Source organism: Chaetodon trifascialis, chromosome 15 (assembly GCF_039877785.1).
Source record: "Chaetodon trifascialis isolate fChaTrf1 chromosome 15, fChaTrf1.hap1, whole genome shotgun sequence".
NCBI lineage: Eukaryota > Metazoa > Chordata > Actinopteri > Chaetodontiformes > Chaetodontidae > Chaetodon > Chaetodon trifascialis.
In genome coordinates, this window is record NC_092070.1 from 25477139 (window position 1) to 25504377 (window position 27239).

At 46.3% G+C, this 27239-nt stretch overlaps 3 protein-coding genes across 3 annotated transcripts; 2 read left to right on the forward strand and 1 right to left on the reverse strand.

Moving 5' to 3' along the window:
- The first annotated feature begins 1670 nt into the window (after window positions 1-1670).
- LOC139342968 (keratin, type I cytoskeletal 13-like) lies at window positions 1671-5075 on the forward strand. The gene is made up of 7 exons (XM_070980304.1): window positions 1671-2078; window positions 2690-2772; window positions 3042-3198; window positions 3296-3457; window positions 4094-4219; window positions 4304-4524; window positions 4976-5075. Exons 1-7 carry the CDS (start codon window positions 1692-1694, stop codon window positions 5052-5054), a joined length of 1215 nt encoding a protein of 404 aa, XP_070836405.1. The 5' UTR covers window positions 1671-1691; the 3' UTR covers window positions 5055-5075.
- A 4837-nt stretch (window positions 5076-9912) lies between these two features.
- LOC139342975 (keratin, type I cytoskeletal 13-like) lies at window positions 9913-13612 on the forward strand. Its single transcript, XM_070980329.1, has 6 exons — window positions 9913-10314; window positions 11847-11929; window positions 12080-12236; window positions 12313-12474; window positions 12854-12979; window positions 13388-13612. The coding sequence occupies exons 1-6, from the start codon at window positions 9913-9915 to the stop codon at window positions 13610-13612; spliced, it is 1155 nt and encodes a 384-aa protein (XP_070836430.1).
- A 7609-nt stretch (window positions 13613-21221) lies between these two features.
- LOC139342974 (keratin, type I cytoskeletal 13-like) lies at window positions 21222-24921 on the reverse strand. The gene is made up of 6 exons (XM_070980328.1): window positions 24520-24921; window positions 22905-22987; window positions 22598-22754; window positions 22360-22521; window positions 21855-21980; window positions 21222-21446 (listed from the first exon to the last, which is right to left on the reverse strand). Exons 1-6 carry the CDS (start codon window positions 24919-24921, stop codon window positions 21222-21224), a joined length of 1155 nt encoding a protein of 384 aa, XP_070836429.1.
- Window positions 24922-27239: the final 2318 nt, after the last annotated feature.

Below are 27239 nucleotides of genomic sequence, written 5' to 3' on the forward strand. Positions count from 1 at the left end.
ACCGACACAGCAAAGTATTTTGGTCAGAAAACCCACATTGTGTGCAAAGTTCTGCATTATTATGATTTTTATGTAATATGGTGATTGCATTTGTGGACCTGCCTTGTCATGTTATGTCATGGCAGCCATCTTGTTGCATCACTCCAGTCAGCTGTGTTTTAAGTATAAAGTGGAACATAAACCAGTTTTGTACTTCTGAGACGAGAATCAATGGTACAAATATGTCTCTTGAGTAGAGTGTGAACTTCTTGTTCCACTAGCCACCGAGCTAACCTTGCAAACGCACAGCAGGTAGCTTAGCAAGCTAGCTTGGAGAGTTTTTTCCCCTCTTAAATACAACTTTATTGATTTTATTTTTGCTTTTTCAGGGACAATGCACATCAGTCAGCATCACTGTAAATGTGCCGGTGGCAAAATGAGTCAGCTCTGTCTGTTTGTGAAGCAAATGAAGCTGCTCCGTCAGATATGCTATGTGGCCAGAAGTATGTGGACACACATACACTACATTAATGATTCGTACTGTTGGTCTGGGTCTGCTCTTACTGGTTTTAGCTTCTTAGTTGCATTTAAAGCGAATCTCAGCCCTCCAGCATTTTATTTCTGACATCATCGTTGGCGTTCGTCCCTTTCGTGCCTCAGTATGACAGACTCCACATGTCTGCACGTACGACGTATTTGACAAGTGTCACACTGGAATTCAAGTTATTTATGTTTCACACTGAACCATCTGTCATGTGTGCAGTCACAATCTGCTCGTGCAGTCTTTTTCTTTAAGGCACATTAAGAGTTAGATGTGCACACGATGCCTCTTTCATGTCTGTATGGTAACAGAAGCCACAGCAGCGAACAATGAAATCCAGCCACCAGCACCTCTGAAGCTCATTAGCACCTCATTGTTAAGTCTGCACTCAGTGTTTCAAACATCCTGTTTAAATACAGGCTTTGTTGATCTGAGGTGAAGTTTTCACAGCAGTCGGTTTCATATGTATCTATGATTTATGTGATTCCACCTGGTTAGGTGAGAGGATTATTTCATGGTGTCATTATCATGAGTTAAGTTTGCGTTTTTGATCAATTTCAACACATTTTTCCACATTTTACATGAAACATTTGCCCATGATGAGCTGCAGTGTTGACTGTGTTTCCTGTTTTGTCGCGGCAAACAGAGCCTGACTGAAGAGCTGGAACAAAGGATTTCATTGTTTGCTTGCACAATAAAGGACGAGTGAGCGTCTGAATGTAGACCTGCACGACCCACAATCACACACAGAGGCTGGAAACAGCAGGCGGGTTTGAACAGGCTCAGAGGAATCCGGGTGGAGGGGAGCCGGAGGAGGGTCGAGGGTCTTCAGATGTTTGACGTGCAAAAATGTGAAGCAGATTAGATAACAGGGGATTCAATCAGGTTTACAGAGCAGCAGATACACCTGAACAAGCCAGTTGATTGAGTTTGAGATAGCAGAACCAACAGAGAGGTTCTGGATGATAGATCATTGTGCAACAGGCGTATATTTAACATTCCTGCTCTGATTCGTCAGTGTGTCTTGTGGCCTGCTTTTCTTTTGCCCTGAGGCGAGCATCGGGGGCCGGACCATGAATCCCTCCCTCAGTTCCAGGTGGCATAAAAAGGGTTGAGTTCAGCCTCTCCTACACTCTCTCCTCTCCATCCAGAGCAGGCTGACACCTTCACCATGACTTCCTACACTCGCTCCGTCACCTTTTCAGGTGGAAACCGCATTGGCGCCATGAGGGCCCCCAGCGTGTATGCAGGCGCCGGAGGCTCCGGAGTCCGCATCTCCAGCGCGAGCGCCTCCAGAAGCTTCTCCTCCGGTGCAGGGTTTTCTGCCTCCGGTGCCGGCTTCAACCTGGCCGACGCCATTGACATCTCCGACAACAAGAAAATGGCCATGCAGAACCTCAACGACCGCCTGGCCTCCTACCTGGAGAAGGTGCGCAAGCTGGAGGCGGCCAACGCCGAGCTGGAGCTGAAGATCAGACAGTTCCTGGAGAACAAGACCAAACCCGAGGGCCACGACTATGCTGCATTCAAGGTTGTCATCAGCGACCTGCAGGACCAGGTAAGACCAGGTTCTGATTCTGTATGCAGGTTTGTGTCTGTCGTGAAGTCAGACTGTGGTAGAGGCACAAAAGAAAGACTAGAAGTGTGAGATCAATGTGGAAATAGGAAGATAATAATCTGCCTGAAACTGAAGACGGTCTGAACACAAAGCTTCCAGTTTGCAAAGAAAGACATGTGACATGAAAAGCCCCGCAGCCAGATTCAGGTGTCTCAGGTGTTCATCCACACAGGTAGGATGCACACAGGTGCAGCCACGCCTCAGACACACAGAGGCCACCTGCGGCAGAAATGGTAACGTAAGAACAAAAGACCACAGAAACTGAAGGGAAATTTGACGTGTACTTGCACAGTTTTGAAATCGGTCGTGTAGCTGCTCACCAACCTCTGTATTCACCCTCTTTACACTCAGGACGGAGCAGGCACCAGCTACAAAACCCAAAAATGAAGTTTCATTTAACTTGTAGTGTAAAATGGGACAAATGTGCAGCCACGTCCTGCTGTCTGCTGTGTCCTCTCCTGGATCAGCTGAAATACGTCTCAGTCCAAGTTACCGTTAGAAAATAAAATAAAACTCCTTCATCCTAAATCTGCTCTTCTTTTCTGTTTCAGATCCTCGCAGCCAGCCGTTCAAACGGATCTCTTTACCTGGCGATCGATAACGCCAAGCTGGCTGCTGATGACTTCAGGGTCAAGTGAGTATCCAAGCAGGACGTTCACGTCCCAAACAGCTGGAGCTCATGTCTGCTTTAAATCTGATCTGAGAAACATCACACAGCTATCGTGAAGTATCCATGCAAACCTCGTCCTGAAGAGGTTTTGTGGGGTTCTAACAGTGACATGTTACTTCCTGTTCAATCATAAGTCACATGTCCACTAGAGGTCCTTGTTGTTTTAAGTGTTTCTTGGTCTGACGATTTGGTCGAAGCAGCCAATGTGACTGTTGCTGCTGGCTGCTGTGCAGGTTTGAGAATGAACTGGCCATGCGTCAGTCGGTGGAGGCCGACATTGCCGGACTGAAGAGGGTCCTGGACGAGCTGACACTGGGAAGAACCGACCTGGAGATGCAGATCGAAGGGCTGAGGGAGGAACTCATCCATCTCAAGAAGAACCACGAGGAGGTGGGCAGGAAACCGCAAACTAACTGCCATCAAAATGAGTATGAGTAATATAAAGTACTGATTCATTTCTCTTTGAACTGGACGTGTCTTCCTGCAGGACCTGCTGGCTCTGCGAGCCCAGATGGGAGGTCAGGTGAACGTGGAGGTGGACGCCGCTCCTCAGCAGGACCTGTCCGCCGTCATGGCTGGAATCAGAGAACACTACGAGGCCGTCGCCAACAAGAACCGCAGAGAACTGGAGTCCTGGTTCTCAGCCAAGGTGAGTGATATACAGCAAGCCCTATGATGCCAAAATGCCTCCTTTTTTAAGCTTTAATGTCTTTATTATGACATCATCATCTTCAAAATCAGGACCAAAAAAACACATCTGAAGAAGTGAGGTCACCCTCCTCTTCCTTTATGCACAACCCTGATTCCAAAAAACACTGAGGGACGCTGAGTAAATAAAACCAGAATGTTTCCCCATTCACTTAAATACAAGTATAGTTTGGGGTTTTCCAGTGACATCTAGTGGCCATTAGTGGAACTGCAGTCTCACCCTGTTACAAAACACAGTATAGAAACGGGAAAAATACATATAATTTTGACTTTTCAAGTCAAATTTACTCTTGTTTTAATTGAAAAAACCCCACAAAACTTATTTTGCATTTAAAAAGTACACATTTTCAGACATTTACATGACAGCTAAAAGATGTATATGCATCTTTAAATCCCTCCAAGTCTTATTTAGTCAATTAAATAAGTACAGTGAGCAATAAAAACATAGAAGTGTATGAAATTAAAGAGACACAGAAACAGTACAGTGTCGTCAGCATACGTGTTGATTGATCAGCAGTTTTAAAACACAGATCTCCTTCAGACGTGATTCCTGACATTGTGTCTTTACTGTTTGCAGTCTGATGAGCTCAATAAGGAGGTCGCCGTCAGCACAGAGACTCTTCAGTCATCACGCTCCGAGGTCACAGAGGTCAAACGCTCGCTGCAGAGCCTGGAGATCGAACTCCAAGCACAGCTGAGCATGGTGGGTGTCTACCACTCCTTGGTCTGTTTTCCTGCAAATCAAGACATTCTACAAACTTCTCACACTGTTTCCTCAACCCTTCAGAAAGCGTCTCTGGAAGGAACCCTCGCCGACACCCAGGGCCGGTATGCCCGCATGCTGGAAGGCTACCAGAACCAGGTGACCAGCCTGGAGAACCAGCTGGCCCAGCTGAGAGCTGACCTGGAGCGTCATCAGCAAGAGTACCAGATGCTGCTGGATGTCAAGACCAGACTGGAGATGGAGATCGCCGAGTACAGGAGGCTGCTGGATGGAGAGCTGCTGGTGTGAGTGGACCAGTTCATACTGGGATAAAACTGGACTATTCAAACCTCAACAATCAGTTTGTTAATACTTTCCTGCTACAGAAGAAAACATGAAAACTATAATTCAATAATCTTTTTTTCTGCAGGAAAATGGTTTAAATACTCATTTGAAAACTATATTTATATTTGCTAAAAATGTTAAAAATTGCTAATTGGTGATCTATCAAAAACGGTTAAAAAAACAAAACAAAATAATGAGAAACGTAATATCTGAATAAAAAATCAAAAAGTAGAAACATGAAAACAATTCAAAGATAAAAGTGCAGGAAGTGGAAATGTAGAAACAGGCGTGTGGAAGCAGTCCAGGGTGCACAGTGAGTTTTACACGGAGTTTAACGACGCGTGGTGTGTTGGCGAATGCTAACAGCAGCCTTTTGAAAGCTAACCAGACCCTCTGTTTGCTCTCCTGCAGGCCAACTGCATCTCGTAAAGTGCTGATTGTCACCAAGGAGATCTCAGACGGTTGTGAGATCAGCTCGGACCAGCATTGAGACCACGAACGCCTGATGACACGATGCTGCCGTTCTCAGAAATACACCAATAAAGCCTTCTGATGAACTGAGACATGTGTGTGTGTGTGTGTGTGTTAATGTCCACCCTTATTATGAAGCAAACAACCCTCCACTCATTTCACTCAAATGAGCCGAAATCTGTTCATCCTTTTTCTACATTCTGGTTAAAAGTGCTGTGTGTAGAATCCTGTGGTTAAAAATATGATTAGTGTGTGGCAACAAGTTAAGAAATATCTCAAAGAATCCGACTCACTCTCATTATTCAGTCCGATATGGGGAAATGACCGTTTCCCCCCGGGAGGAGGTGAGGGAGGATTTAAACTTTGGGCTGTACAGGGGCTACAAAAAATAGGAGATCTTTATAGTCCTGATGATAAACATCTGATGTCCTTTGATGAAATAGCTGCCAAGCACAACATAACCCGCCGCCAGTTCTTTTGTTATCTACAATTGAGAGATTTTATTAGATTACTACAAAATCAGTCCTTGTCCATTCCTGGCCTATCAATACTCGAAGATATGATGGTGAAAGATTGCCAGGGAAGGGGTATGATTTCAAAAATACATAATGAGCTGGTTGATCAATCTTCAGAATCTTCAGTAAATAGGCTTGAGTCCTGGAGAGAGGATCTACAGGACAATCTCTCCACTGAGGAGTGGGAGAAGGCTTGTAGCAAAGCCCAATCACAAACAGTGAACACTCGTTTAAACTTACTGCAGTACAACTGGTTAATGCGGTCTTACTTGACGCCAGTTAAATTGAATAAATTCAACAGTGCCATACCAGATGTATGTATAAAATGTGACAAAGAAAAGGGCACGATTTTTCATTGTTTGTGGCAGTGTTCTCAAATCCAGGAATTCTGGGAAGAAGTGAGACAATGTATTGAGGAAATATTAGAGATAAAATTACATTTAGAACCAAAACTCTTCCTATTGGGTATCTACCCAGCTAACTGTAATATTAGAAAGAAGCATCGACTATTTCTAGATATAGGTCTGCTGCTGGCCAAAAGAGTCATTGCAATGGCTTGGAAAGAGGTGGATAGACCAAGGATAGATAAATGGCTTTCAGAATTAGTAGTAACCCTGCCTTTAGAAAAGATTACGTATGCAATCAAGGGTAAGCAATCAATTTTTGAGAACATCTGGGGCCCCTTTAAAGATTTTCTAGCAAACAAAGACTTGTCTCGTTTGATGGAAACTCCAGGGGATGACCCGTAAGTGGCCCTCTGCAGTCTATTTGGAGAATACACTTTCTGTGTGGTCTGCGGTGTATACCCGATTTATGTGCAGAACATGCTTGTGAAAAGGATCAATATACAGGTGGTTTTGTATATACTGATCCCCCTATCTTTTATAGATTTATAGTTGGTTATTATTTGTATCATCATTTTATTATTTTATTTTATTATATATTGTGTATTTAGCCATTTTTCTGTTGCTATTTGTTTTTTGCTTTTCCTTTTTCTCCTATAGTTATTTTTAGTCCTTTATCTGTGTTGTTGTCTTGTTGTTATGTCTTGGGCGTGAACTCAACTAGAGTTTTGAGTCCCAGTTGTTATATATATGTTACTTTGTTTGAAAACAAATAAAGATATTAAAGATGTTTGAAAAAAAAGTGCTGTGTGTTATACTTCATCTGCATCAGAATCAGAAATGGTTTTATTGCCTTTAAACGATGAGTTCAGGTCACAGGAAACATCAAATCAGAATCAGCTTTATCGCTCGAGTATTCACAGCTCGCAGAACACATTGAGGTTCTTCACTTTTTAGAGCCACATTCACTCAAAGCAGCGGCTGGTTTTCATTCACAGTCTGGCCGTCGTCTTCGTCGTCTTCGTCTTCGTCGTCTTCTTCTGTTTTTATGAACAGAGAGGAGATTTGTGAATGGATCGACTGATGACGAGGATGGCGCTTCAAACTAACAGTCACTCATTACTATTGTTGTTTTTATGGGCTGTGGCTTCAGAGCAGGTCCTGTACACAGAGTACACGCCCCCCCATGAGGGCCCTGTATGCTAGGCCCGCCCCCCCCCCGGACCAACGCCCCTGACTGAAAGTTAAGATGTAGCCTCACCTGAAGCGGTCTAAACCAGTTTAACCAGTCTGTCCGGTTTGAGCTCCTCAGCCCCACAAAGCTCCAGCTCAAAGTACTTCACTGAAGAACAATTTGAAGGTACTTTCTGTGTCGTGTTTGTACTTGTACTGCAGGGAAAGTGTTCTTTTTACTTCTGATCTGCAGTAACTGTCTCCATCGCAGCTTGTCTGTCTGTGATTACTTGAGTGGATGCAGGTGAGCCTCTGCAGCTAACCAAGACTCCCAAAGGGACTCTGCCACACCCACCCTGTCAGGTCCCTGTGGGCTCGGCTCGGCTCGGCTCGGATCATATCTCGTGTCTTTTGTCCATAAAGCCCCTTAAAGCTCACCTGCCTCTCTGTGTGCACCTGGACAACCTTCACTTCAACAGAGACATGATGCTGCAAACAGATCAAACTTTCTGATAAAGATGATAAAGTCAGCTGTGACATGAAAGTGATGAACACATGAATGCATCGACGAGTGGAAAACGCTGATCTGTGTGACTGAATCAAACTGAGCGCGTCATTCATTCATTTTGCTCTGAGATGAACTGAAGCAGGGCTGTTTAAAATGGAAGCACTTGAACGCAACATGTGATTTAAAAACTAAAATGGATAATCATATTAAACTAGTACGTTGGGTAAGATCTCAGACCTGCTCAGATGCTTACAGCTTACTGTCTGATCTCTGACAAAGGGAGTTTACACAGCTTTCAAAAATTCAAGGATAGCTTTAATTTAAGAAAACAAGACTTCTTCAGATACCTCCAGGTTAGAACCTGTTTTCACAGTAATATGAAAACAACAGAGGAGTGCAGCTCTGACTTAAACATTTTGACCGACACCTACAAATGTAAGCTCAATTGTAAAGTGAGAACTCGAATCTCTTGCAGTGGATTTTCTGCACTTTATATTGAATCTCTTTGGGACGAAGGAGCAAAAATAAGCATCAGAAGAGGAACGGCTGAACATCTGTAAACTCAAATGAGTACTTCAAGTTCTGGTTATTGGAGGGAATTTACATGGAAAAACATGATTGGATTTTTTATTACTCCTAAAATTAAACAGGCCCAACAAGTTATGGAAGATGCTGGTGAGAGTGGAAACTCCCAGGCAGACCACGCCCATGTTTTCTGGGATTGCCCAGTTATACAAGCTTACTGGTGGGATGTAGTAGACAAAATAAAATTAGTAACGGGTTTTGAATTTGAACATGATTTCTGTACAGTTTATCTTGGTGATACCTCATCTGTGCTGAATCCTCCGGACAGATATTTGGTTAAAATAATGTTAGCAGCCAGTAAAAAAGCTGCTCAAGACGGTGGCTAAATAAAGAATCCTCATCCAAAGAGCAGTGGATTGGTATTGTAAATGAAATATATGGCATGGAGAAGAACTTTTTCTTTCAACCTGTGTATGGACAGATTTACCAAATGCTGGAGGACATGGACAGCTCATTTTGAATAGATGCGGCTGCGCTGTAAAAGGAGATGATCAATAAATATCTATGTAATCGTTGTTTATTGTACAGCTGGGTAAAGCTTTCTGCTCGGGTGAAGAAGAAAAACATGGACGATTGGAGCTCTTTTCCACTTGCTCATCTGTGCATTTCTTTGTTATTTAAATGTTCTGCTTTATTGTAAAACAAATAATTCAATAAAAATAAAGTTAAAAAACAAAAAAAACATGTGATTTAGCTTTCTGCTCCTGTATGAGATCCTCCAGCAGGACTGAAGTCCTGGTTCAGGACTAAAGCAGACCCCGTTTCACAGTCGCCTGTGAAGCTTCACAATCACTCACATCTTTGAAATCTCAGAGCTTCTCTTCTGAAAAAAGAATAATAACTGACTGATTTATGGCAGCGAAGTGTGGAGTGACGGTGTCTGCGATTCAGTTCTCTGCGGGCTGACCTGAGGGACAGGTGTGTGACCGGCAACAGGCCCGACAGGTGAGGCGCCATTCCTGCACCTGAATCCAGCAGCAGTTCACCAGCAGAGTGTGTGTGTGTGTGCCTGTGTGTGTGTGTGTATGTGTGTGTGTGTGTGTGTGTGTGTGTGTGTGTGTGTGTGTGTGTGTGTGTGTGTGTGTGTGTGTGTGTGTGTCCTCTGGTCATTTTAGAAAATGAAGTTCAGACTGAGCAGCATAACATGATGCCTGTTCCAGACGTTTCTCTGCTCTTTGCTGTTTTCTCGCTGAACTCTGGACACTTTCGCCTCTTCAGGACTATAAATGGAAAAATCCTCTTTGCTTCTGCTGACAGCCTGAAGCAGCAGAATGTTCTCGAGCCGCAAAACAACATTTGATCCTTCACTTTTTCAACCGCCTCAAACTCCTGCTGTCTGTCAATGATGAGTGTCTCTGGGAGGCCTTTCAGGTCTGACCGGATGTCTGGTCCTCGGGGCTCCGTGGGGACTGACGGGACCGACCCGTCGGGTGAAGGAGCCTGTACAAGCAGCTGCGGGGCCCCTCTGAGGCGTCGCCCGGAGGCCCCTGATCCTCACCTGATGGTCTGCGAGCAGAGAGAGCGCTGAGACTTTCTCTGTCGGCCGTGAACCCACCAGACCTGCAGGACCTCAACCCGCTCAGCTCAGACCGGTTTCCTCTGCGGCCCCGGGGCCACACGCCGACTCTCCCAGCATGTGTGGCATCTCAACCTGACCGACTGCCTCCTCTCCCCCAGCTTCACTTTGAGCTATAAAAGGAGGCGACGTCCCAGCAGTTCTTCACTCTCCACTCAGAGCTCAGTCCTTCAGCCATGACCTCCTTCTCCACCCGCAGCAGCTACGTGTCCTCCCCCATGAGGAGCTCCATGATCGTGGGTCCCATCGCGTCCTCGTCCTCCCAACGGCTCGGCAGCATGAGGGCCGGCAGCGTGTACGGAGGAGCCGGAGGGTCCGGAGTCCGCGTCTCCAAGGCCTCCTTCACCTCCTCCGGAGCCTTCGACCTGGCCGACGCCATCGACATCTCCGCCAGCGAGAAGAGCACCATGCAGAACCTCAACGACCGCCTGGCCACCTACCTGGACAAGGTGCGCAGCCTGGAGAAGGCCAACGCCGAGCTGGAGCTGAAGATCAGAAACTTCCTGGAGAGCCGGACCGCTCCGGAGGCTCACAACTTTGACGTCTTCAACGTCCGCATCAAAGACATGCAGGACCAGGTGAGACCACAACGAGTGAAGACCTGCAGCTCGAGCAGGACAGATCAGCACGTGCTGACTTCTCCCTGAATTTAGTCTCCCAGGCAGGCCTCAGGAAGTTCTACCAGCCTGAAGATAGAGAGCAGAGTTAGAGACAGGGTCACGTCTTCATCAATGTTCCTGTGAGACTGAGTTATTCTGAGTTTGTTTTAAAAGCCGAGAACAAAGCAGACAAAAAAAACAAACATTAACACTCAAATTGTACTTTTTTCAAGCATCAAAGCATCGAATTAATGACGTGAAATTTGAATGAAACGCCTCGCAGGACCGAGAAGGAAGTGAAAGCAACAGTTAGACCATAAAATAAGAAGATGAATGCTCACTTACTGACGTCATTGTGAGATCTGTTTGAGGCCGGTTTACATTTTACTCTTTTTACGAAAGCTTGTTTTTCCTTCAACGTTGATTGTGACCATTTTTAGAAAGTCTAAAAGTTTCTAAAAAGAAAACATAGAAAAAGTATTTAATGTTCTCTGAGAAAGACATATTTGTACAGTCCAAAACGTAAGGAGATAAACATTCAATTGCTAAACACAAAGTAAGTTTGTGATTTTCTAAAATGCTCAGGAAATTGCACAGAGTTTGGTTTGTGCTGCTCAGATGTTTCTCAGGCGGGTTGACTGCAGTCTGAAAGGAAGTGACAAAAAAACAGCAGTTCATCCAGTTAACAACACAAACGAGCGTCATTTTCATCGACTCGGATGCAGTAATTTGCTCTTTCCTGTCTACAGTCACTGTTAGCTAAAAAAGGCTGAATGTGCGTCGGACACTGGAGGAAAAAACACAAATACGAAGGTGAACGTCAAACAGGCGACTGCGGACATGTTGATGAGTTCAGGTGTTCAGTAAATATGTGTTCTGCATATTTGCACTGAAGATTGTTTAACACATTTCAGCACACGAGGATGATGAAGAGAGACGAAGGTGTGAAAGCAGAGGAACGTGTTTGTTTTGAAATTTGACTTTTTGGGTTTTTAAGTTTTTTACTTTTAATCCTTTTTTATTCTTCAGCATTTTTACATCTTTATGATCAATATAAACTTCTTGTATTGTGTATTTTAACTTCTTGGCTTCAATAATTCAGCATTTAGCAATAAAAACTTTATTTCTAACATGGTTTTAATTTCTAACCTTCAGAGGTTTTTTTGTTTTTCAAAGTTTTACGTTACTAAAAGCGTTTGCAAGTCGCAGCAGTTAAACTTTGCTGCACATTCTTAAATATTACAAAGTTTTTCACGACATTTTATTTATTTCTTTATTGAACAAGTATTTTTTTGTTATTGAGGTTTTATTGTTTTTAGTATTTATTGTTATTTTTTTGTTTTGAGGTTTTAATTTTCAGAACTTTTTGTTTGTTTTTTTCGTTTTTAAAGATGTTTTAGTTGTTTGGTCTTTACGTTTGTAAGTCGCTGTTTTGGAGCCACCTGGTGGCCACAGAGCTTTCGGCCAATCAGCTGCTCGCTCACACAGCTCTTCTCTTCCTTCCCGCTCAGATCATCAGCGCTGCTCGTGGAAACTCCATCCTCGTCCTCGCCATCGACAACGCCAAGCTGGCCGCCGATGACTTCAGAGTCAAGTGAGTGTGAGACTGTTTCCTTGGACGCCGAATCGTGCGTGGAGACTTAAAGTAATCTGATTCCATCTGTCTTTCTGTGGGCTCGGTCTTCTCAGCCGCTTCACTCCAACATTCAGCTGAGTTTGCTGAACTCGTTTTGGCGTTTTTCAGGTTTGAGAACGAGCAGGCCATGCATCAGTCGGTGGAGGCCGACATCGCCGGGCTGAAGAGGGTCCTGGACGAGCTGTCTCTGAACCGGGCCGACCTGGAGCTGCAGGTGGAGGGTCTGAGGGAGGAGCTGATCCTGCTCAAGAAGAACCACGAGGAGGTGAGACCAACAGCAGCGAGACAGAAAAAGAAATGAAGAGCTAAAAGACAGAAGTGTAACCAGGCTCTTCCTGCAGGACCTGCTGGCTATAAGGGCCCACATGGGAGGTCAGGTGAACGTGGAGGTGGACGCCGCTCCTCAGGAGGACCTGTCCGCCATCCTGGCCGGGGTCAGAGAACACTACGAGACCGTCAGCAACAAGAACCGCAGAGAGCTGGAGTCCTGGTTCCAGGCCAAGGTGAGACCGCGTCATCCAGTTTTCTGCTCTGAACATGTGGACTGCTGCCCCCTGCTGTCCGAAACCAGCTCAGACTGCAGTCCCTCTAAAGCCGCTTTGTGGTTCTTATACTGTACTTACTGTTCGTTAAAAAGTTCATTCTTAAACTTCATTGGAAACTTCACCTGCTGAGGAAGATCATGTGACATGACTGAAAGCTCCAGAACAGCCACTGATGGACTTTGTGAAGGTTGAGTGAGAAGTTTGCAGCTTTAATGGTCACAAATTTATTCCAGGTTTGAGCTGTAAACTGTGATTTCTTACAAGTCTCCGTCAGGCTGCTCTCTGACATCTCTGCTGACATTTAATCAATAACATCATCGACACTTTTTCTCCACAGACGGCCGAGCTGAACAAAGAGGTGGCCGTGAGCACCGAGACCCTGCAGACGTCCAAGTCTGAGATCGGAGGCTTCAGACGAACTCTTCAGTCTCTGGAGATCAAACTGCAGGCTGAGATCAGCAAGGTGACCAAAGGCTCCCGCCCATCAACACGCACACGTATAGATACTGATCAGTTTACTGATGGATCGATACATCAATCAACATGTCTTCTGGCTTTTCATTTATCAGACCTGTATTTGTTTGGAAGCTGCTTTCGATTTGGACTTTTGTGTCTCTCGAGTTACTGTCACACAGTTTCTCACATTCATTTCTGACATTTTTAACTTTTCATCCATTTCCTTTATTTTCCGGCACGATCGATCCATCCATCCATCCATCCATCGATGGATGGATGGATGGATCTTCCGTATGAATGTGACTCTGGAACCTTTGAGGGTTTTATTGCATCAGCGTGTTTCTCTGCCAAGTCAAGCCGGCGGTGACGGTTGAGCGCAGCCCACCTGACCGTCCTCCCTCTTCCTCCTGAACAGAGAGGAGCTCTGGAGGCGACTCTGGCCGAGACCAGCAGCCGCTACGCCGCCATGCTGGCAGGTTACCAGGGGCAGGTGGTGGCTCTGGAGGAGCAGCTGGCCCAGCTGAGGGGCAACCTGGAGAACCAGAAGATCCAGTTCGCGGAGCTGCTTGACATCAAGACCAGACTGGAGCTGGAGATCGCCGAGTACAGGAAGCTGCTGGACGGAGGCGTTCAGAGGTGAGTGGAGGAAACAGCTCCGTGACTCTTTCATACGTGTCCTTTAAGGGGGACGGACACCATGTCCGCCAAGTCCAGCGGACACCGCTCTGACATCTGATGATCAGGTCTGAACTTATTTCAGCGCAACATGAAGCCACAAAAAGAAAGAGAAAATGTAGCATTTCATGACATCAAAGTACTTTCATCTCTTTTCTCAGACCTGCTCATCTTCTTCATCTTCATAACAACAAGAAACGTCCGTTTACGCGTCATCAGACAAAGAAATTCATCAGAAAGCCCAAATAAACACGTGTGTCCTTTGTTTCTGCAGCACCTACACCACCATCACCACCACCACCACCACCACCAAGTAGACCAGTCAGACCAGCATGGAAGCAGGAACCCGTCCAGCCGATCAGATGCTGTAAAGTGTAACCTGAGTCTGTGCCAGCTTCTTCAATAAAAACCCAGTCTGACATTATTTCTGTGTTGGTTTGCTTTTATTTACCGCTGACTCATCACTGACTGAGCTGGATGAGACCATGTGGGGCCCCACGGTCTCAGCGTGGCCCCGTCCCCTCTGAACGCATCAGCCCTCGTGGAAATCACTCAATAACAGCTGATCACAGGCCTGTCATCCGCACCACATTGACTCAGCTGTCACTCCAAACATCTGGTACTTGTACTGTGAGGTGGGACGGACGTCAGGGGCGGGGCTTGCGGACAGGTAAGCCAGGCAGTTGCTTGGATCCCCCAGAGACCCGAGCAACGCCACTGACAGACGTGATCGTCCAACAGTTTGTCCATTGTGTCTTCACTCCGCCGCGAGGATCAAAGTCCGAGGCTGAGGACAGTTTGCGTCCGCCCGTCTTTCAGGTTGGAGGCCTTAATAATAAGGGTCACTTGTTGACCCGCGGGTTCGATTCCTTTGTATTTGGCTTCAGGAAACTGTTTTTTAACACAGCGTGTTCACATTTTCTCAGCTGAAACGTTCTCTCCTTCTTTTCTTTTTAAGGAAAGGATTGAAGAAACGTGTCCATTAATCAATAAACAAACTCGAATGACCAAACTTGAAATATATTGAAAATAAACTCTGACCTTAGTCTGAACACTGAACGCTTCATGATGAGTTCAATGAGTGTTAAACACTGAAACAGGATTCAGAATCTGAGGCGTCACAAGACAGGAAGTAGTACAACACTTAGCAGCAGTTAGCCACCAGTTAGCCGCAGGACGGCGATGATCGATCCAGACTGAAAGGTCTCAACAGCTGCTGGTTGATGGGGATCAATACAGTAAAGTCTGAGTCTGAATGTGGTTCAGATGTTCGTGATCCTCTCAGGATGAATTAGAAGAGCTTTGGTGATCCTCTGAGTTTGAGTTTACTGCTCAATAGCCCATGCTAACATGCTAACATGTTAAACTAAAATGGTGGGTGTTATTAGAATCGTAGCTGCTAAACATCAGCCTGTTAGCATTTTCATGGTTAGCAGCTAATGTTAGCATTACACCTTCAGACACAGGAAACTGTTTTTTAACACAGCGTGTTCACATTTTCTCAGCTGAAACGTTCTCTCCTTCTTTTCTTTTTAAGGAAAGGATTGAAGAAACGTGTCCATTAATCAATAAACAAACTCGAATGACCAAACTTGAAATATATTGAAAATAAACCAACATGAATCTCTGTGTGTCCCGTCTATTTATAGACTCTCTCGTTTCTTGTCATAAACACTTATTTCATTATTAAAACCCCCTGCCGACATCTGCAGGCATAGCTAATCAATCACGAGCACCATCTTCCAACAAGGCTCAGCAGGTAGATCACAGATCAGCTCTGACTGCAGGTAAGAGTCTTTATAGGATGGAGCAGAGAGATCTGAGGGACCGTCACATGATGAACGGGAGAGGAAAGAAGAAGCTGTGATCCACCAAACATTGATGTGTTGGACATTCGATGGTCTGATTGGACCTCTTTGGGCCTTGAACACTGACTGAAATGAAAGCATGTCAAACGTTTAGAGCGCAAAAGTTTCAGAAGCAGATTCGTGCTTTTATTTTGATCTGATTGTTATTTTTTTATTTGGTCCTGATTAAAGTAATGTGGGGCTGCACGGTGGCGCAGCAGGTAGCGCGCATGCCTCACAGCAAGAAGGTCGCTGGTTCGATTCCCGGGTCGGGCCTTTCTGTGTGAAGTTTGCACGAAAGGATAGAAAATGGGTGGATGGATGGGAGGAAACCTGAGCACCAGGAGAAAACCCACACAGCACCCACATGGAAACAAGGTGGAGGTGTTTCTGGGTGGATGCTGTCCTGTTTTTTTTGGGGGTGGGGGGGTGTCGATGGAGGTGGAGGAGTGCTGGAGGGGAAACAATGGAGGAGGTGATGGAGACGGCGCGGAGGGTGGAGGAGGGGCAGGGGAGGAGTGGAGGAGGGGTGCAGAGGGCGGAGGATGAGGGAGCAGCCGTTATTCGACCTGAATGGAACAACCAGCAGCCTCCTCTTCCTCGCTGTCGCTGTTACGCGACTTCTTCTTCCTCTGCCACCAGCTCTTACGAGCCTCCTTCTTCTCCTCCTTCTGCTTCTTCTTCTCCTCCTTCTGGTGTCCTTCGCTTCCCGTACTGTCCTCCGCTCGCTGTCTGGTCTTGAAGACTTTGAGAAACCTGAAGCGTCCCTTCTCCTTCTCCTTCTCCTTCTCCTTCTCCTTCTCCTTCTCCTTCTCCTTCTCCTTCTCCTTCAGGCAGAGGTCTTGCAGGTCCTTCATCTCGTCCTCCATCTCTTTGAATTTCGTCTCCCAGCCTTGTTGCTTTGCGGCCAGCTCCTCTCTGAACTTCTCCTGCAGATGGTTGTGTTTGGTCTGCCAAGCGTTGTGGCTCTGGATAAGTTCAGTCTTGACTGTCCACAGCTCGCTGGTGGCCTCGCTGAACCAGAGAGAAAGCCTTTCCTTCTCTTCCTTGTGGTCCACTTCCATTTTGTCCTTCTCGTCCTTCCCTGTGTCTTTGGTCTCCTTGACCGTCGGCCTTTTCTTTTTGGCCGCCTTTTTGGCTCCGCTCCTCAGCCACTTGTTTCGTGACACGAGGGCCCTCCTCTTGGTGTTGGCTTCCAGACAGAGCTCCTCCAGACGCTTCTTTTCTCCTTCCAGCTGCTTGACTCTGGTCTCCCAGCTCTGGTCTTTCTCTGCCAGCTCTTTATTTTCTTCTTCCAGCTGCTTGACTCTGGTCTCCCAGCTCTGGTCTTTGAAGACCAGCTCCTCTCTGAACTTCTCCTGCAGATCGTTGTATTTGGTCTGCCGCGCTTTGTCGCTCTGGAGAAATTCAGCTCTGATGCTGGACAGGTTGTCCATCGCCTCCTTGAGCCTGAGAGAGAGAGAGTCTCTGTCCTCCTTGAGAGCCTGGTTCTCCTTGTCTCTCAGGTGGAGCTCGTGCTCCACCCGGTTCACCGTCATCTGCAGTTCGTTCTGCAGCATGGCGCTCTTCTGGCTCTCCAGCTTCAACTTCAACTTCAGCAGCTCGGTGCTTTGGTCTGGGACGTTGTCCACCTGCTGTGTCTGGGACTGGAGACGTTTGTTGAGGGAACAGATCTGAGACTCGTAGTCTGCGATGGTGTCGTAGTTCTTCTGGTGTTCAGCTTTGAACTCCCTCTCTCTGAGCTCCAGAAGTCCTTCCAGTCTGCTTACTCTCAGTTTGAGGTCGTGCACCCTGTGGCAGAGCATCTGTCTCTCGCCCGTCCATGCAGCCTTTTCCTGCGTCTGCGGGAAAGGGTTGTTTTTCAGCTCATGGTTGGCGCGCTGGGACATGTGAGGTTTGCGCTGGTGACGGCTGTTTCCTGGGTTTCTTTGGGCCATTGAACAGTCTGTTGTGGATGTTGCTGGTCTGTACTGGTCTGTTGAGAATGGTACTGGTCTGTACTGGTCTGTTGTAGACGATGCTGGTCTGTACTGGTCTGTTGAGAATGGTACTGGTCTGTACTGGTCTGCTGTAGATGGTGCTGGTCTGTTGTAGACTGTAGCTGTCCTTGTAGATCTCTGTAGTGAATCGTACGTGACTGTGATACACAACACAATAATGCCAATGTCTCTCAGTGGATCTGATGAACTGAGTGGAGAACAGTCAGACAGCTCATTTATAGAATCCCTCATCAAAGCACAGAGGTTCCATTCTGTTGGCTTTGATCTTTAAAGGCAACTTTGAAAAAAAACAAACAGCTTTTTTCTTTTATTTTAAACATCTTTATTGACACCAATGTTTGTTTGCTTTTTTTAAATATCTTGATTAAAAATATATATATATATTTTTTTTATCTTTACATGTTTTTAATTATTTACACTCCAACATGAAGCATGAACAAAGTGCTCTGTATAAAAGAATGTTATCAACTGAAAACTACGGTGGCCCTGAGGGTCAAAACGCAGCATTTCAGATTCCAGAAAAGGAGGGACAGCGCTTGTTTGTGATTGGACAGAAGTCTCGTCTCTGTCTGTTTCAGAGTGTTGGCCAATGAATTTCTGTTCCAGCTGTGGGGGCGGGGCTATATGATGTCAATCAGTTGCCTGAGTATATTGTGTCGCCTGTCAGCCATCTAGCTAGCTTCTTTTGTTAGCTGGTTATCAAACTATCGAACAGGCAGGTTTTAAAAGACTTATCATATTTGTAGTTATCGATCTGAGGACGTGTTTAACATATTCTCCGATTAGTGGTTTTGTGGTGGAAACAAATAAAGAAGGTGAGACTGTCAGAAGAGCGCAGGTAGCCGGGTATCAGTGCAGGCTAGTGAATGTGTGTCTGTAGTGGCTACAGGTTAGCTCGATAGCTAGCTGAGCAGCGATAACACACGTTTTCTCTTTAAAGCCACCAGGAGGAGGAATGAACCATAAGAGTAAGAAGAGGATTAAAGAGGCGAAACGGAGCGCCAGACCCGAACTGAAGGATTCATTAGACTGGATAAAACACGGCTATCACGAGACTTTCGACCTGTCACACCTCACCGTAAAGGTAACTGTCAAAATAGCATTGGAAGCTAAGCTAACATTAGCTAGCCACAGCTCACTGTAGGAGTGTCATTGTTTGTCATTGGTGGATGTTCAGTGCTGAGGGTCTATTCTTAGATGTGGCAGCCTTGACTCAAAAGCCATTTTTGCACTGAAAGGAAAGTTAACTCTTTGTTCACCAGCTGCTGAACGTGACGGTGACTGTCTGACCTGGGATCAGTGGTTACTGACTCATGCAGTGTGTGCTGTGATCTCATGGATCACTGCATGCTTTAAATCAGCCTGTAGGCAGATTTTCAGAAGCTGCTGAGAGGCCTGGTTTTCTCCACAGCACGCTGAGCTCATTCACGGCTTCTCTCGTGGACTCAAACTGCATTCGTTCAGCAGACTCTGTGAACAGCGGCGTGTTTTTACTGAACCAGAACCTGATTTTTCAAACGCAGGGCGACTCGGACAGCTTATCCTGGAAACCGACCACGGCCTCCTTGGCGACAGATCGAGACGTAGAGACGGCAGGAGCGTCCTGAGCTCCGACGGCGAGGTTTGACCTGGGCGTGAGGACGGCCCGCTGATCCAGATGTTCCAGCTGCAGCTTCGGCGGTCACCTGGCTGAGCGGCGGCAGACTGAGGCTCCTCCGCCTGCAGGCTGAACCCGGGTCCCGCTCAGACCACGACGGAGCACATGTGAATGTGGTGGTGGCAGATGGGTGATTTTGGTGTGTTTACGAGTTCTTGATGGATTTTTTAAAGCAGTTTTACTATTAAAGCTCTTTGTTTCAATGACGCTGTTGTTCTTCTCTCAAAGGCCTTTTTTCTCTGAACGTGATGAAAAACACTCAGTCATAAAGCAGCGATCAGTCAGACCAGACCGGATATTAACCCTCAGAACAAATCACAATGTGAGCATGGCGGTATGAGCGTGGAAGGTTCAGCATCATATTGATCTGTTCTCTGATCAGATAATTCCTGATTAAAACCAAAATCTGGTCGACTTTGGACCTTTTAGACTGCCGTACTACTCGGTCTGAGTACATGTTGAACTTCTGGTCCCTTTTAGAGATCTGTCTCAACATTTTTGTCTTTTGACCCTTAAAATCAAAGTTTTCTCTGTGTGGAAACCAGTTTGACCAGAGCTGTTTTATTTTTATGTGTCTGAAGGTGTAATGCTAACATTAGCTGCTAACTATGAAAATGCTAACAGGCTGATGTTTAGCAGCTACGATTCTAATAACACCCACCATTTTAGTTTAACATGTTAGCATGTTAGCATGGGCTATTGAGCAGTAAACTCAAACTCAGAGGATCACCAAAGCTCTTCTAATTCATCCTGAGAGGATCACGAACATCTGAACCACATTCAGACTCAGACTTTACTGTATTGATCCCCATCAACCAGCAGCTGTTGAGACCTTTCAGTCTGGATGGATCATCGCCGTCCTGCGGCTAACTGGTGGCTAACTGCTGCTAAGTGTTGTACTACTTCCTGTCTTGTGACGCCTCAGATTCTGAATCCTGTTTCAGTGTTTAACACTCATTGAACTCATCATGAAGCGTTCAGTGTTCAGACTAAGGTCAGAGTTTATTTTCAATATATTTCAAGTTTGGTCATTCGAGTTTGTTTATTGATTAATGGACACGTTTCTTCAATCCTTTCCTTAAAAAGAAAAGAAGGAGAGAACGTTTCAGCTGAGAAAATGTGAACACGCTGTGTTAAAAAACAGTTTCCTGAAGCCAAATACAAAGGAATCGAACCCGCGGGTCAACAAGTGACCCTTATTATTAAGGCCTCCAACCTGAAAGACGGGCGGACGCAAACTGTCCTCAGCCTCGGACTTTGATCCTCGCGGCGGAGTGAAGACACAATGGACAAACTGTTGGACGATCACGTCTGTCAGTGGCGTTGCTCGGGTCTCTGGGGGATCCAAGCAACTGCCTGGCTTACCTGTCCGCAAGCCCCGCCCCTGACGTCCGTCCCACCTCACAGTACAAGTACCAGATGTTTGGAGTGACAGCTGAGTCAATGTGGTGCGGATGACAGGCCTGTGATCAGCTGTTATTGAGTGATTTCCACGAGGGCTGATGCGTTCAGAGGGGACGGGGCCACGCTGAGACCGCGGGGCCCCACATGGTCTCATCCAGCTCAGTCAGTGATGAGTCAGCGGTAAATAAAAGCAAACCAACACAGAAATAATGTCAGACTGGGTTTTTATTGAAGAAGCTGGCACAGACTCAGGTTACAATTTACAGCATCTGATCGGCTGGACGGGTTCCTGCTTCCATGCTGGTCTGACTGGTCTACTTGGTGGTGGTGGTGGTGGTGGTGATGGTGGTGTAGGTGCTGCAGAAACAAAGGACATACGTGTTTATTTGGGCTTTCTGATGAATTTCTTTGTCTGATGACGCGTAAACGGACGTTTCTTGTTGTTATGAAGATGAAGAAGATGAGCAGGTCTGAGAAAAGAGATGAAAGTACTTTGATGTCATGAAATGCTACATTTTCTCTTTCTTTTTGTGGCTTCATGTTGCGCTGAAATAAGTTCAGACCTGATCATCAGATGTCAGAGCGGTGTCCGCTGGACTTGGCGGACATGGTGTCCGTCCCCCTTAAAGGACACGTATGAAAGAGTCACGGAGCTGTTTCCTCCACTCACCTCTGAACGCCTCCGTCCAGCAGCTTCCTGTACTCGGCGATCTCCAGCTCCAGTCTGGTCTTGATGTCAAGCAGCTCCGCGAACTGGATCTTCTGGTTCTCCAGGTTGCCCCTCAGCTGGGCCAGCTGCTCCTCCAGAGCCACCACCTGCCCCTGGTAACCTGCCAGCATGGCGGCGTAGCGGCTGCTGGTCTCGGCCAGAGTCGCCTCCAGAGCTCCTCTCTGTTCAGGAGGAAGAGGGAGGACGGTCAGGTGGGCTGCGCTCAACCGTCACCGCCGGCTTGACTTGGCAGAGAAACACGCTGATGCAATAAAACCCTCAAAGGTTCCAGAGTCACATTCATACGGAAGATCCATCCATCCATCCATCGATGGATGGATGGATGGATGGATCGATCGTGCCGGAAAATAAAGGAAATGGATGAAAAGTTAAAAATGTCAGAAATGAATGTGAGAAACTGTGTGACAGTAACTCGAGAGACACAAAAGTCCAAATCGAAAGCAGCTTCCAAACAAATACAGGTCTGATAAATGAAAAGCCAGAAGACATGTTGATTGATGTATCGATCCATCAGTAAACTGATCAGTATCTATACGTGTGCGTGTTGATGGGCGGGAGCCTTTGGTCACCTTGCTGATCTCAGCCTGCAGTTTGATCTCCAGAGACTGAAGAGTTCGTCTGAAGCCTCCGATCTCAGACTTGGACGTCTGCAGGGTCTCGGTGCTCACGGCCACCTCTTTGTTCAGCTCGGCCGTCTGTGGAGAAAAAGTGTCGATGATGTTATTGATTAAATGTCAGCAGAGATGTCAGAGAGCAGCCTGACGGAGACTTGTAAGAAATCACAGTTTACAGCTCAAACCTGGAATAAATTTGTGACCATTAAAGCTGCAAACTTCTCACTCAACCTTCACAAAGTCCATCAGTGGCTGTTCTGGAGCTTTCAGTCATGTCACATGATCTTCCTCAGCAGGTGAAGTTTCCAATGAAGTTTAAGAATGAACTTTTTAACGAACAGTAAGTACAGTATAAGAACCACAAAGCGGCTTTAGAGGGACTGCAGTCTGAGCTGGTTTCGGACAGCAGGGGGCAGCAGTCCACATGTTCAGAGCAGAAAACTGGATGACGCGGTCTCACCTTGGCCTGGAACCAGGACTCCAGCTCTCTGCGGTTCTTGTTGCTGACGGTCTCGTAGTGTTCTCTGACCCCGGCCAGGATGGCGGACAGGTCCTCCTGAGGAGCGGCGTCCACCTCCACGTTCACCTGACCTCCCATGTGGGCCCTTATAGCCAGCAGGTCCTGCAGGAAGAGCCTGGTTACACTTCTGTCTTTTAGCTCTTCATTTCTTTTTCTGTCTCGCTGCTGTTGGTCTCACCTCCTCGTGGTTCTTCTTGAGCAGGATCAGCTCCTCCCTCAGACCCTCCACCTGCAGCTCCAGGTCGGCCCGGTTCAGAGACAGCTCGTCCAGGACCCTCTTCAGCCCGGCGATGTCGGCCTCCACCGACTGATGCATGGCCTGCTCGTTCTCAAACCTGAAAAACGCCAAAACGAGTTCAGCAAACTCAGCTGAATGTTGGAGTGAAGCGGCTGAGAAGACCGAGCCCACAGAAAGACAGATGGAATCAGATTACTTTAAGTCTCCACGCACGATTCGGCGTCCAAGGAAACAGTCTCACACTCACTTGACTCTGAAGTCATCGGCGGCCAGCTTGGCGTTGTCGATGGCGAGGACGAGGATGGAGTTTCCACGAGCAGCGCTGATGATCTGAGCGGGAAGGAAGAGAAGAGCTGTGTGAGCGAGCAGCTGATTGGCCGAAAGCTCTGTGGCCACCAGGTGGCTCCAAAACAGCGACTTACAAACGTAAAGACCAAACAACTAAAACATCTTTAAAAACGAAAAAAACAAACAAAAAGTTCTGAAAATTAAAACCTCAAAACAAAAAAATAACAATAAATACTAAAAACAATAAAACCTCAATAACAAAAAAATACTTGTTCAATAAAGAAATAAATAAAATGTCGTGAAAAACTTTGTAATATTTAAGAATGTGCAGCAAAGTTTAACTGCTGCGACTTGCAAACGCTTTTAGTAACGTAAAACTTTGAAAAACAAAAAAACCTCTGAAGGTTAGAAATTAAAACCATGTTAGAAATAAAGTTTTTATTGCTAAATGCTGAATTATTGAAGCCAAGAAGTTAAAATACACAATACAAGAAGTTTATATTGATCATAAAGATGTAAAAATGCTGAAGAATAAAAAAGGATTAAAAGTAAAAAACTTAAAAACCCAAAAAGTCAAATTTCAAAACAAACACGTTCCTCTGCTTTCACACCTTCGTCTCTCTTCATCATCCTCGTGTGCTGAAATGTGTTAAACAATCTTCAGTGCAAATATGCAGAACACATATTTACTGAACACCTGAACTCATCAACATGTCCGCAGTCGCCTGTTTGACGTTCACCTTCGTATTTGTGTTTTTTCCTCCAGTGTCCGACGCACATTCAGCCTTTTTTAGCTAACAGTGACTGTAGACAGGAAAGAGCAAATTACTGCATCCGAGTCGATGAAAATGACGCTCGTTTGTGTTGTTAACTGGATGAACTGCTGTTTTTTTGTCACTTCCTTTCAGACTGCAGTCAACCCGCCTGAGAAACATCTGAGCAGCACAAACCAAACTCTGTGCAATTTCCTGAGCATTTTAGAAAATCACAAACTTACTTTGTGTTTAGCAATTGAATGTTTATCTCCTTACGTTTTGGACTGTACAAATATGTCTTTCTCAGAGAACATTAAATACTTTTTCTATGTTTTCTTTTTAGAAACTTTTAGACTTTCTAAAAATGGTCACAATCAACGTTGAAGGAAAAACAAGCTTTCGTAAAAAGAGTAAAATGTAAACCGGCCTCAAACAGATCTCACAATGACGTCAGTAAGTGAGCATTCATCTTCTTATTTTATGGTCTAACTGTTGCTTTCACTTCCTTCTCGGTCCTGCGAGGCGTTTCATTCAAATTTCACGTCATTAATTCGATGCTTTGATGCTTGAAAAAAGTACAATTTGAGTGTTAATGTTTGTTTTTTTTGTCTGCTTTGTTCTCGGCTTTTAAAACAAACTCAGAATAACTCAGTCTCACAGGAACATTGATGAAGACGTGACCCTGTCTCTAACTCTGCTCTCTATCTTCAGGCTGGTAGAACTTCCTGAGGCCTGCCTGGGAGACTAAATTCAGGGAGAAGTCAGCACGTGCTGATCTGTCCTGCTCGAGCTGCAGGTCTTCACTCGTTGTGGTCTCACCTGGTCCTGCATGTCTTTGATGCGGACGTTGAAGACGTCAAAGTTGTGAGCCTCCGGAGCGGTCCGGCTCTCCAGGAAGTTTCTGATCTTCAGCTCCAGCTCGGCGTTGGCCTTCTCCAGGCTGCGCACCTTGTCCAGGTAGGTGGCCAGGCGGTCGTTGAGGTTCTGCATGGTGCTCTTCTCGCTGGCGGAGATGTCGATGGCGTCGGCCAGGTCGAAGGCTCCGGAGGAGGTGAAGGAGGCCTTGGAGACGCGGACTCCGGACCCTCCGGCTCCTCCGTACACGCTGCCGGCCCTCATGCTGCCGAGCCGTTGGGAGGACGAGGACGCGATGGGACCCACGATCATGGAGCTCCTCATGGGGGAGGACACGTAGCTGCTGCGGGTGGAGAAGGAGGTCATGGCTGAAGGACTGAGCTCTGAGTGGAGAGTGAAGAACTGCTGGGACGTCGCCTCCTTTTATAGCTCAAAGTGAAGCTGGGGGAGAGGAGGCAGTCGGTCAGGTTGAGATGCCACACATGCTGGGAGAGTCGGCGTGTGGCCCCGGGGCCGCAGAGGAAACCGGTCTGAGCTGAGCGGGTTGAGGTCCTGCAGGTCTGGTGGGTTCACGGCCGACGGAGAAAGTCTCAGCGCTCTCTCTGCTCGCAGACCATCAGGTGAGGATCAGGGGCCTCCGGGCGACGCCTCAGAGGGGCCCCGCAGCTGCTTGTACAGGCTCCTTCACCCGACGGGTCGGTCCCGTCAGTCCCCACGGAGCCCCGAGGACCAGACATCCGGTCAGACCTGAAAGGCCTCCCAGAGACACTCATCATTGACAGACAGCAGGAGTTTGAGGCGGTTGAAAAAGTGAAGGATCAAATGTTGTTTTGCGGCTCGAGAACATTCTGCTGCTTCAGGCTGTCAGCAGAAGCAAAGAGGATTTTTCCATTTATAGTCCTGAAGAGGCGAAAGTGTCCAGAGTTCAGCGAGAAAACAGCAAAGAGCAGAGAAACGTCTGGAACAGGCATCATGTTATGCTGCTCAGTGAGGCTCTGAACCCATGATGGAAGCCCGGCCTCAGAGGAGCACCAGTGTCAATCAAAAGAAAGAAAGATGTGAGAAGCTGAAACTGTGAAATGTTTCCGGCCATTTTGCTTTAAAAGTGACTTAAAGTGTTACATTTTTTACAGTGTGCCATGTTTAAAAATCTTCATGTTTTTTATTGTAACTTTTATTCGTCAGACGACGTCGAGGACGCGTCCCACCACAGAAATACTTCAGCGCAATACTTGAGTAAATGTACTTGGTGACATTCCAGCTGTGATGAGAAGCAGGAAGCTGACAGCTGTGCCGTGTGGTCCTGGTCCTGGTGTGGATCTGGATCTGCACAGGTCCTCGATCAGGCCTGTTTGGGATGCTTTCTGTCTAAATTAAACTGTTTTTCAGGCATCATAAACGGCTGAAAGACCTGTGAACGTCTCACTGTTCGAATGCCGTCGGTGGAGCCCCCCCCCCCCCGATTCCCACCCCAGCATTTGATCTTCACCTGCTGTCAGGGGATCACAAACGAAGAACGATGAAGAACGCCCTCCTGTGGCAGAGGTGAGGAGCTGCAGCGTCAGAGACCTGCTGCCATCGCTGTTCGCCTTAATGAGGTTTGTCCAGCTGGAGACTACAGTTCCCAGCATCCCTTGGTGTGGTCACATGGTCAGTGAAGCTTTGCCTCCTGTGACGCTGATTATTTACAAGTCCTGTGATTTTATTTTGGCGGTGCATGTTCCCACATTGCAGTGAGCATCAGGGAGCGTGAGGCCTTCAGGGGCCTCTGGAGGTTCAGACTCTGGTTTGAACTTTAACTCCTTTTGTTGGTTAAAACTAATTCAGATAAAACTTTATCGATCACACACCGGGGACAAGAATGAAAGAGAGACATTGATAAAGACCAAAGAGACAGTGAAGAGGGTCCAGAGGAAGAAGAGACGATAGAATGGACAGGAAACGGTCAAAGACCGCTGCCAGACTGCAGAGTCAAAACACGACTGAGGCTCTGCGTGACCTTTGACCTCCCTGAATTCAATGACTTTGTCATCGCGTGCAATGACAGAATGTTTCCACACACTGAAAAGCTGCGATCAGGTGTGAGCAGGTACGTTAAGAAGGAAGGACAGAAGGACAGAAGGACAGCAGCAAAGCTGGACACACACTCGGTCTTATACCTGCCGCGCAGCGTGATTGGATGTTAATCCTTGATGCAGCGCACCTGTGTGGAGGCATTTCTCCACTCAGTGTCTCACCTGGCCGTGTGTATACATGCATGTGTATTTATACTGCGTGCGTATTTATACTGTGTGTGTGTGTGTGTGTGTGTGTGTGTGTGTGTGTGTGTGTGTGTGTGAACACAACAGACATGAAGTTACTGTGAATATTTAGACTGTAGTTTTATTTTTACTTCTCAATATTGCAGATACTCATATACTGTGTGGTTTAAGAAGTACTCAGATTGTTAAAGTACTTATACCACACTCTACAGTAAAATACCAAAAGTAAAAGTACTCTTTGTGCAGAACACTAAAAATTCTCTGACTGGATTAAAATGAGTGATTCATGTGTTCATCACTGTCATGATGTCTGAACCTAAAGCTTTGAAGGAAATGTAGGAATGTCATAAAAATACAGCATTTGACTCTGAAATGGCTTGCAGTACAATATGAAGTAGCAGAAAATGGAAATACTCATTTAAA

Bases quoted from the DNA above. Each gene is read 5' to 3' on its own strand.
- LOC139342975 (XM_070980329.1), top strand. From the start codon at position 9,913: ATGACCTCCTTCTCCACCCGCAGCAGCTACGTGTCCTCCCCCATGAGG. The intron at 11,930-12,079 runs GTGAGTGTGAGA...GGCGTTTTTCAG, and splicing joins GCCGATGACTTCAGAGTCAA to GTTTGAGAACGAGCAGGCCA. The intron at 12,475-12,853 runs GTGAGACCGCGT...TTTTCTCCACAG, and splicing joins AGTCCTGGTTCCAGGCCAAG to ACGGCCGAGCTGAACAAAGA.
- LOC139342974 (XM_070980328.1), bottom strand. From the start codon at position 24,921: ATGACCTCCTTCTCCACCCGCAGCAGCTACGTGTCCTCCCCCATGAGG. The intron at 22,988-24,519 runs GTGAGACCACAA...CTTCCCGCTCAG, and splicing joins TCAAAGACATGCAGGACCAG to ATCATCAGCGCTGCTCGTGG. The intron at 22,522-22,597 runs GTGAGACCAACA...CTCTTCCTGCAG, and splicing joins TCAAGAAGAACCACGAGGAG to GACCTGCTGGCTATAAGGGC.
- LOC139342968 (XM_070980304.1), top strand. From the start codon at position 1,692: ATGACTTCCTACACTCGCTCCGTCACCTTTTCAGGTGGAAACCGCATT. The intron at 2,079-2,689 runs GTAAGACCAGGT...TTTCTGTTTCAG, and splicing joins TCAGCGACCTGCAGGACCAG to ATCCTCGCAGCCAGCCGTTC. The intron at 3,199-3,295 runs GTGGGCAGGAAA...GTCTTCCTGCAG, and splicing joins TCAAGAAGAACCACGAGGAG to GACCTGCTGGCTCTGCGAGC.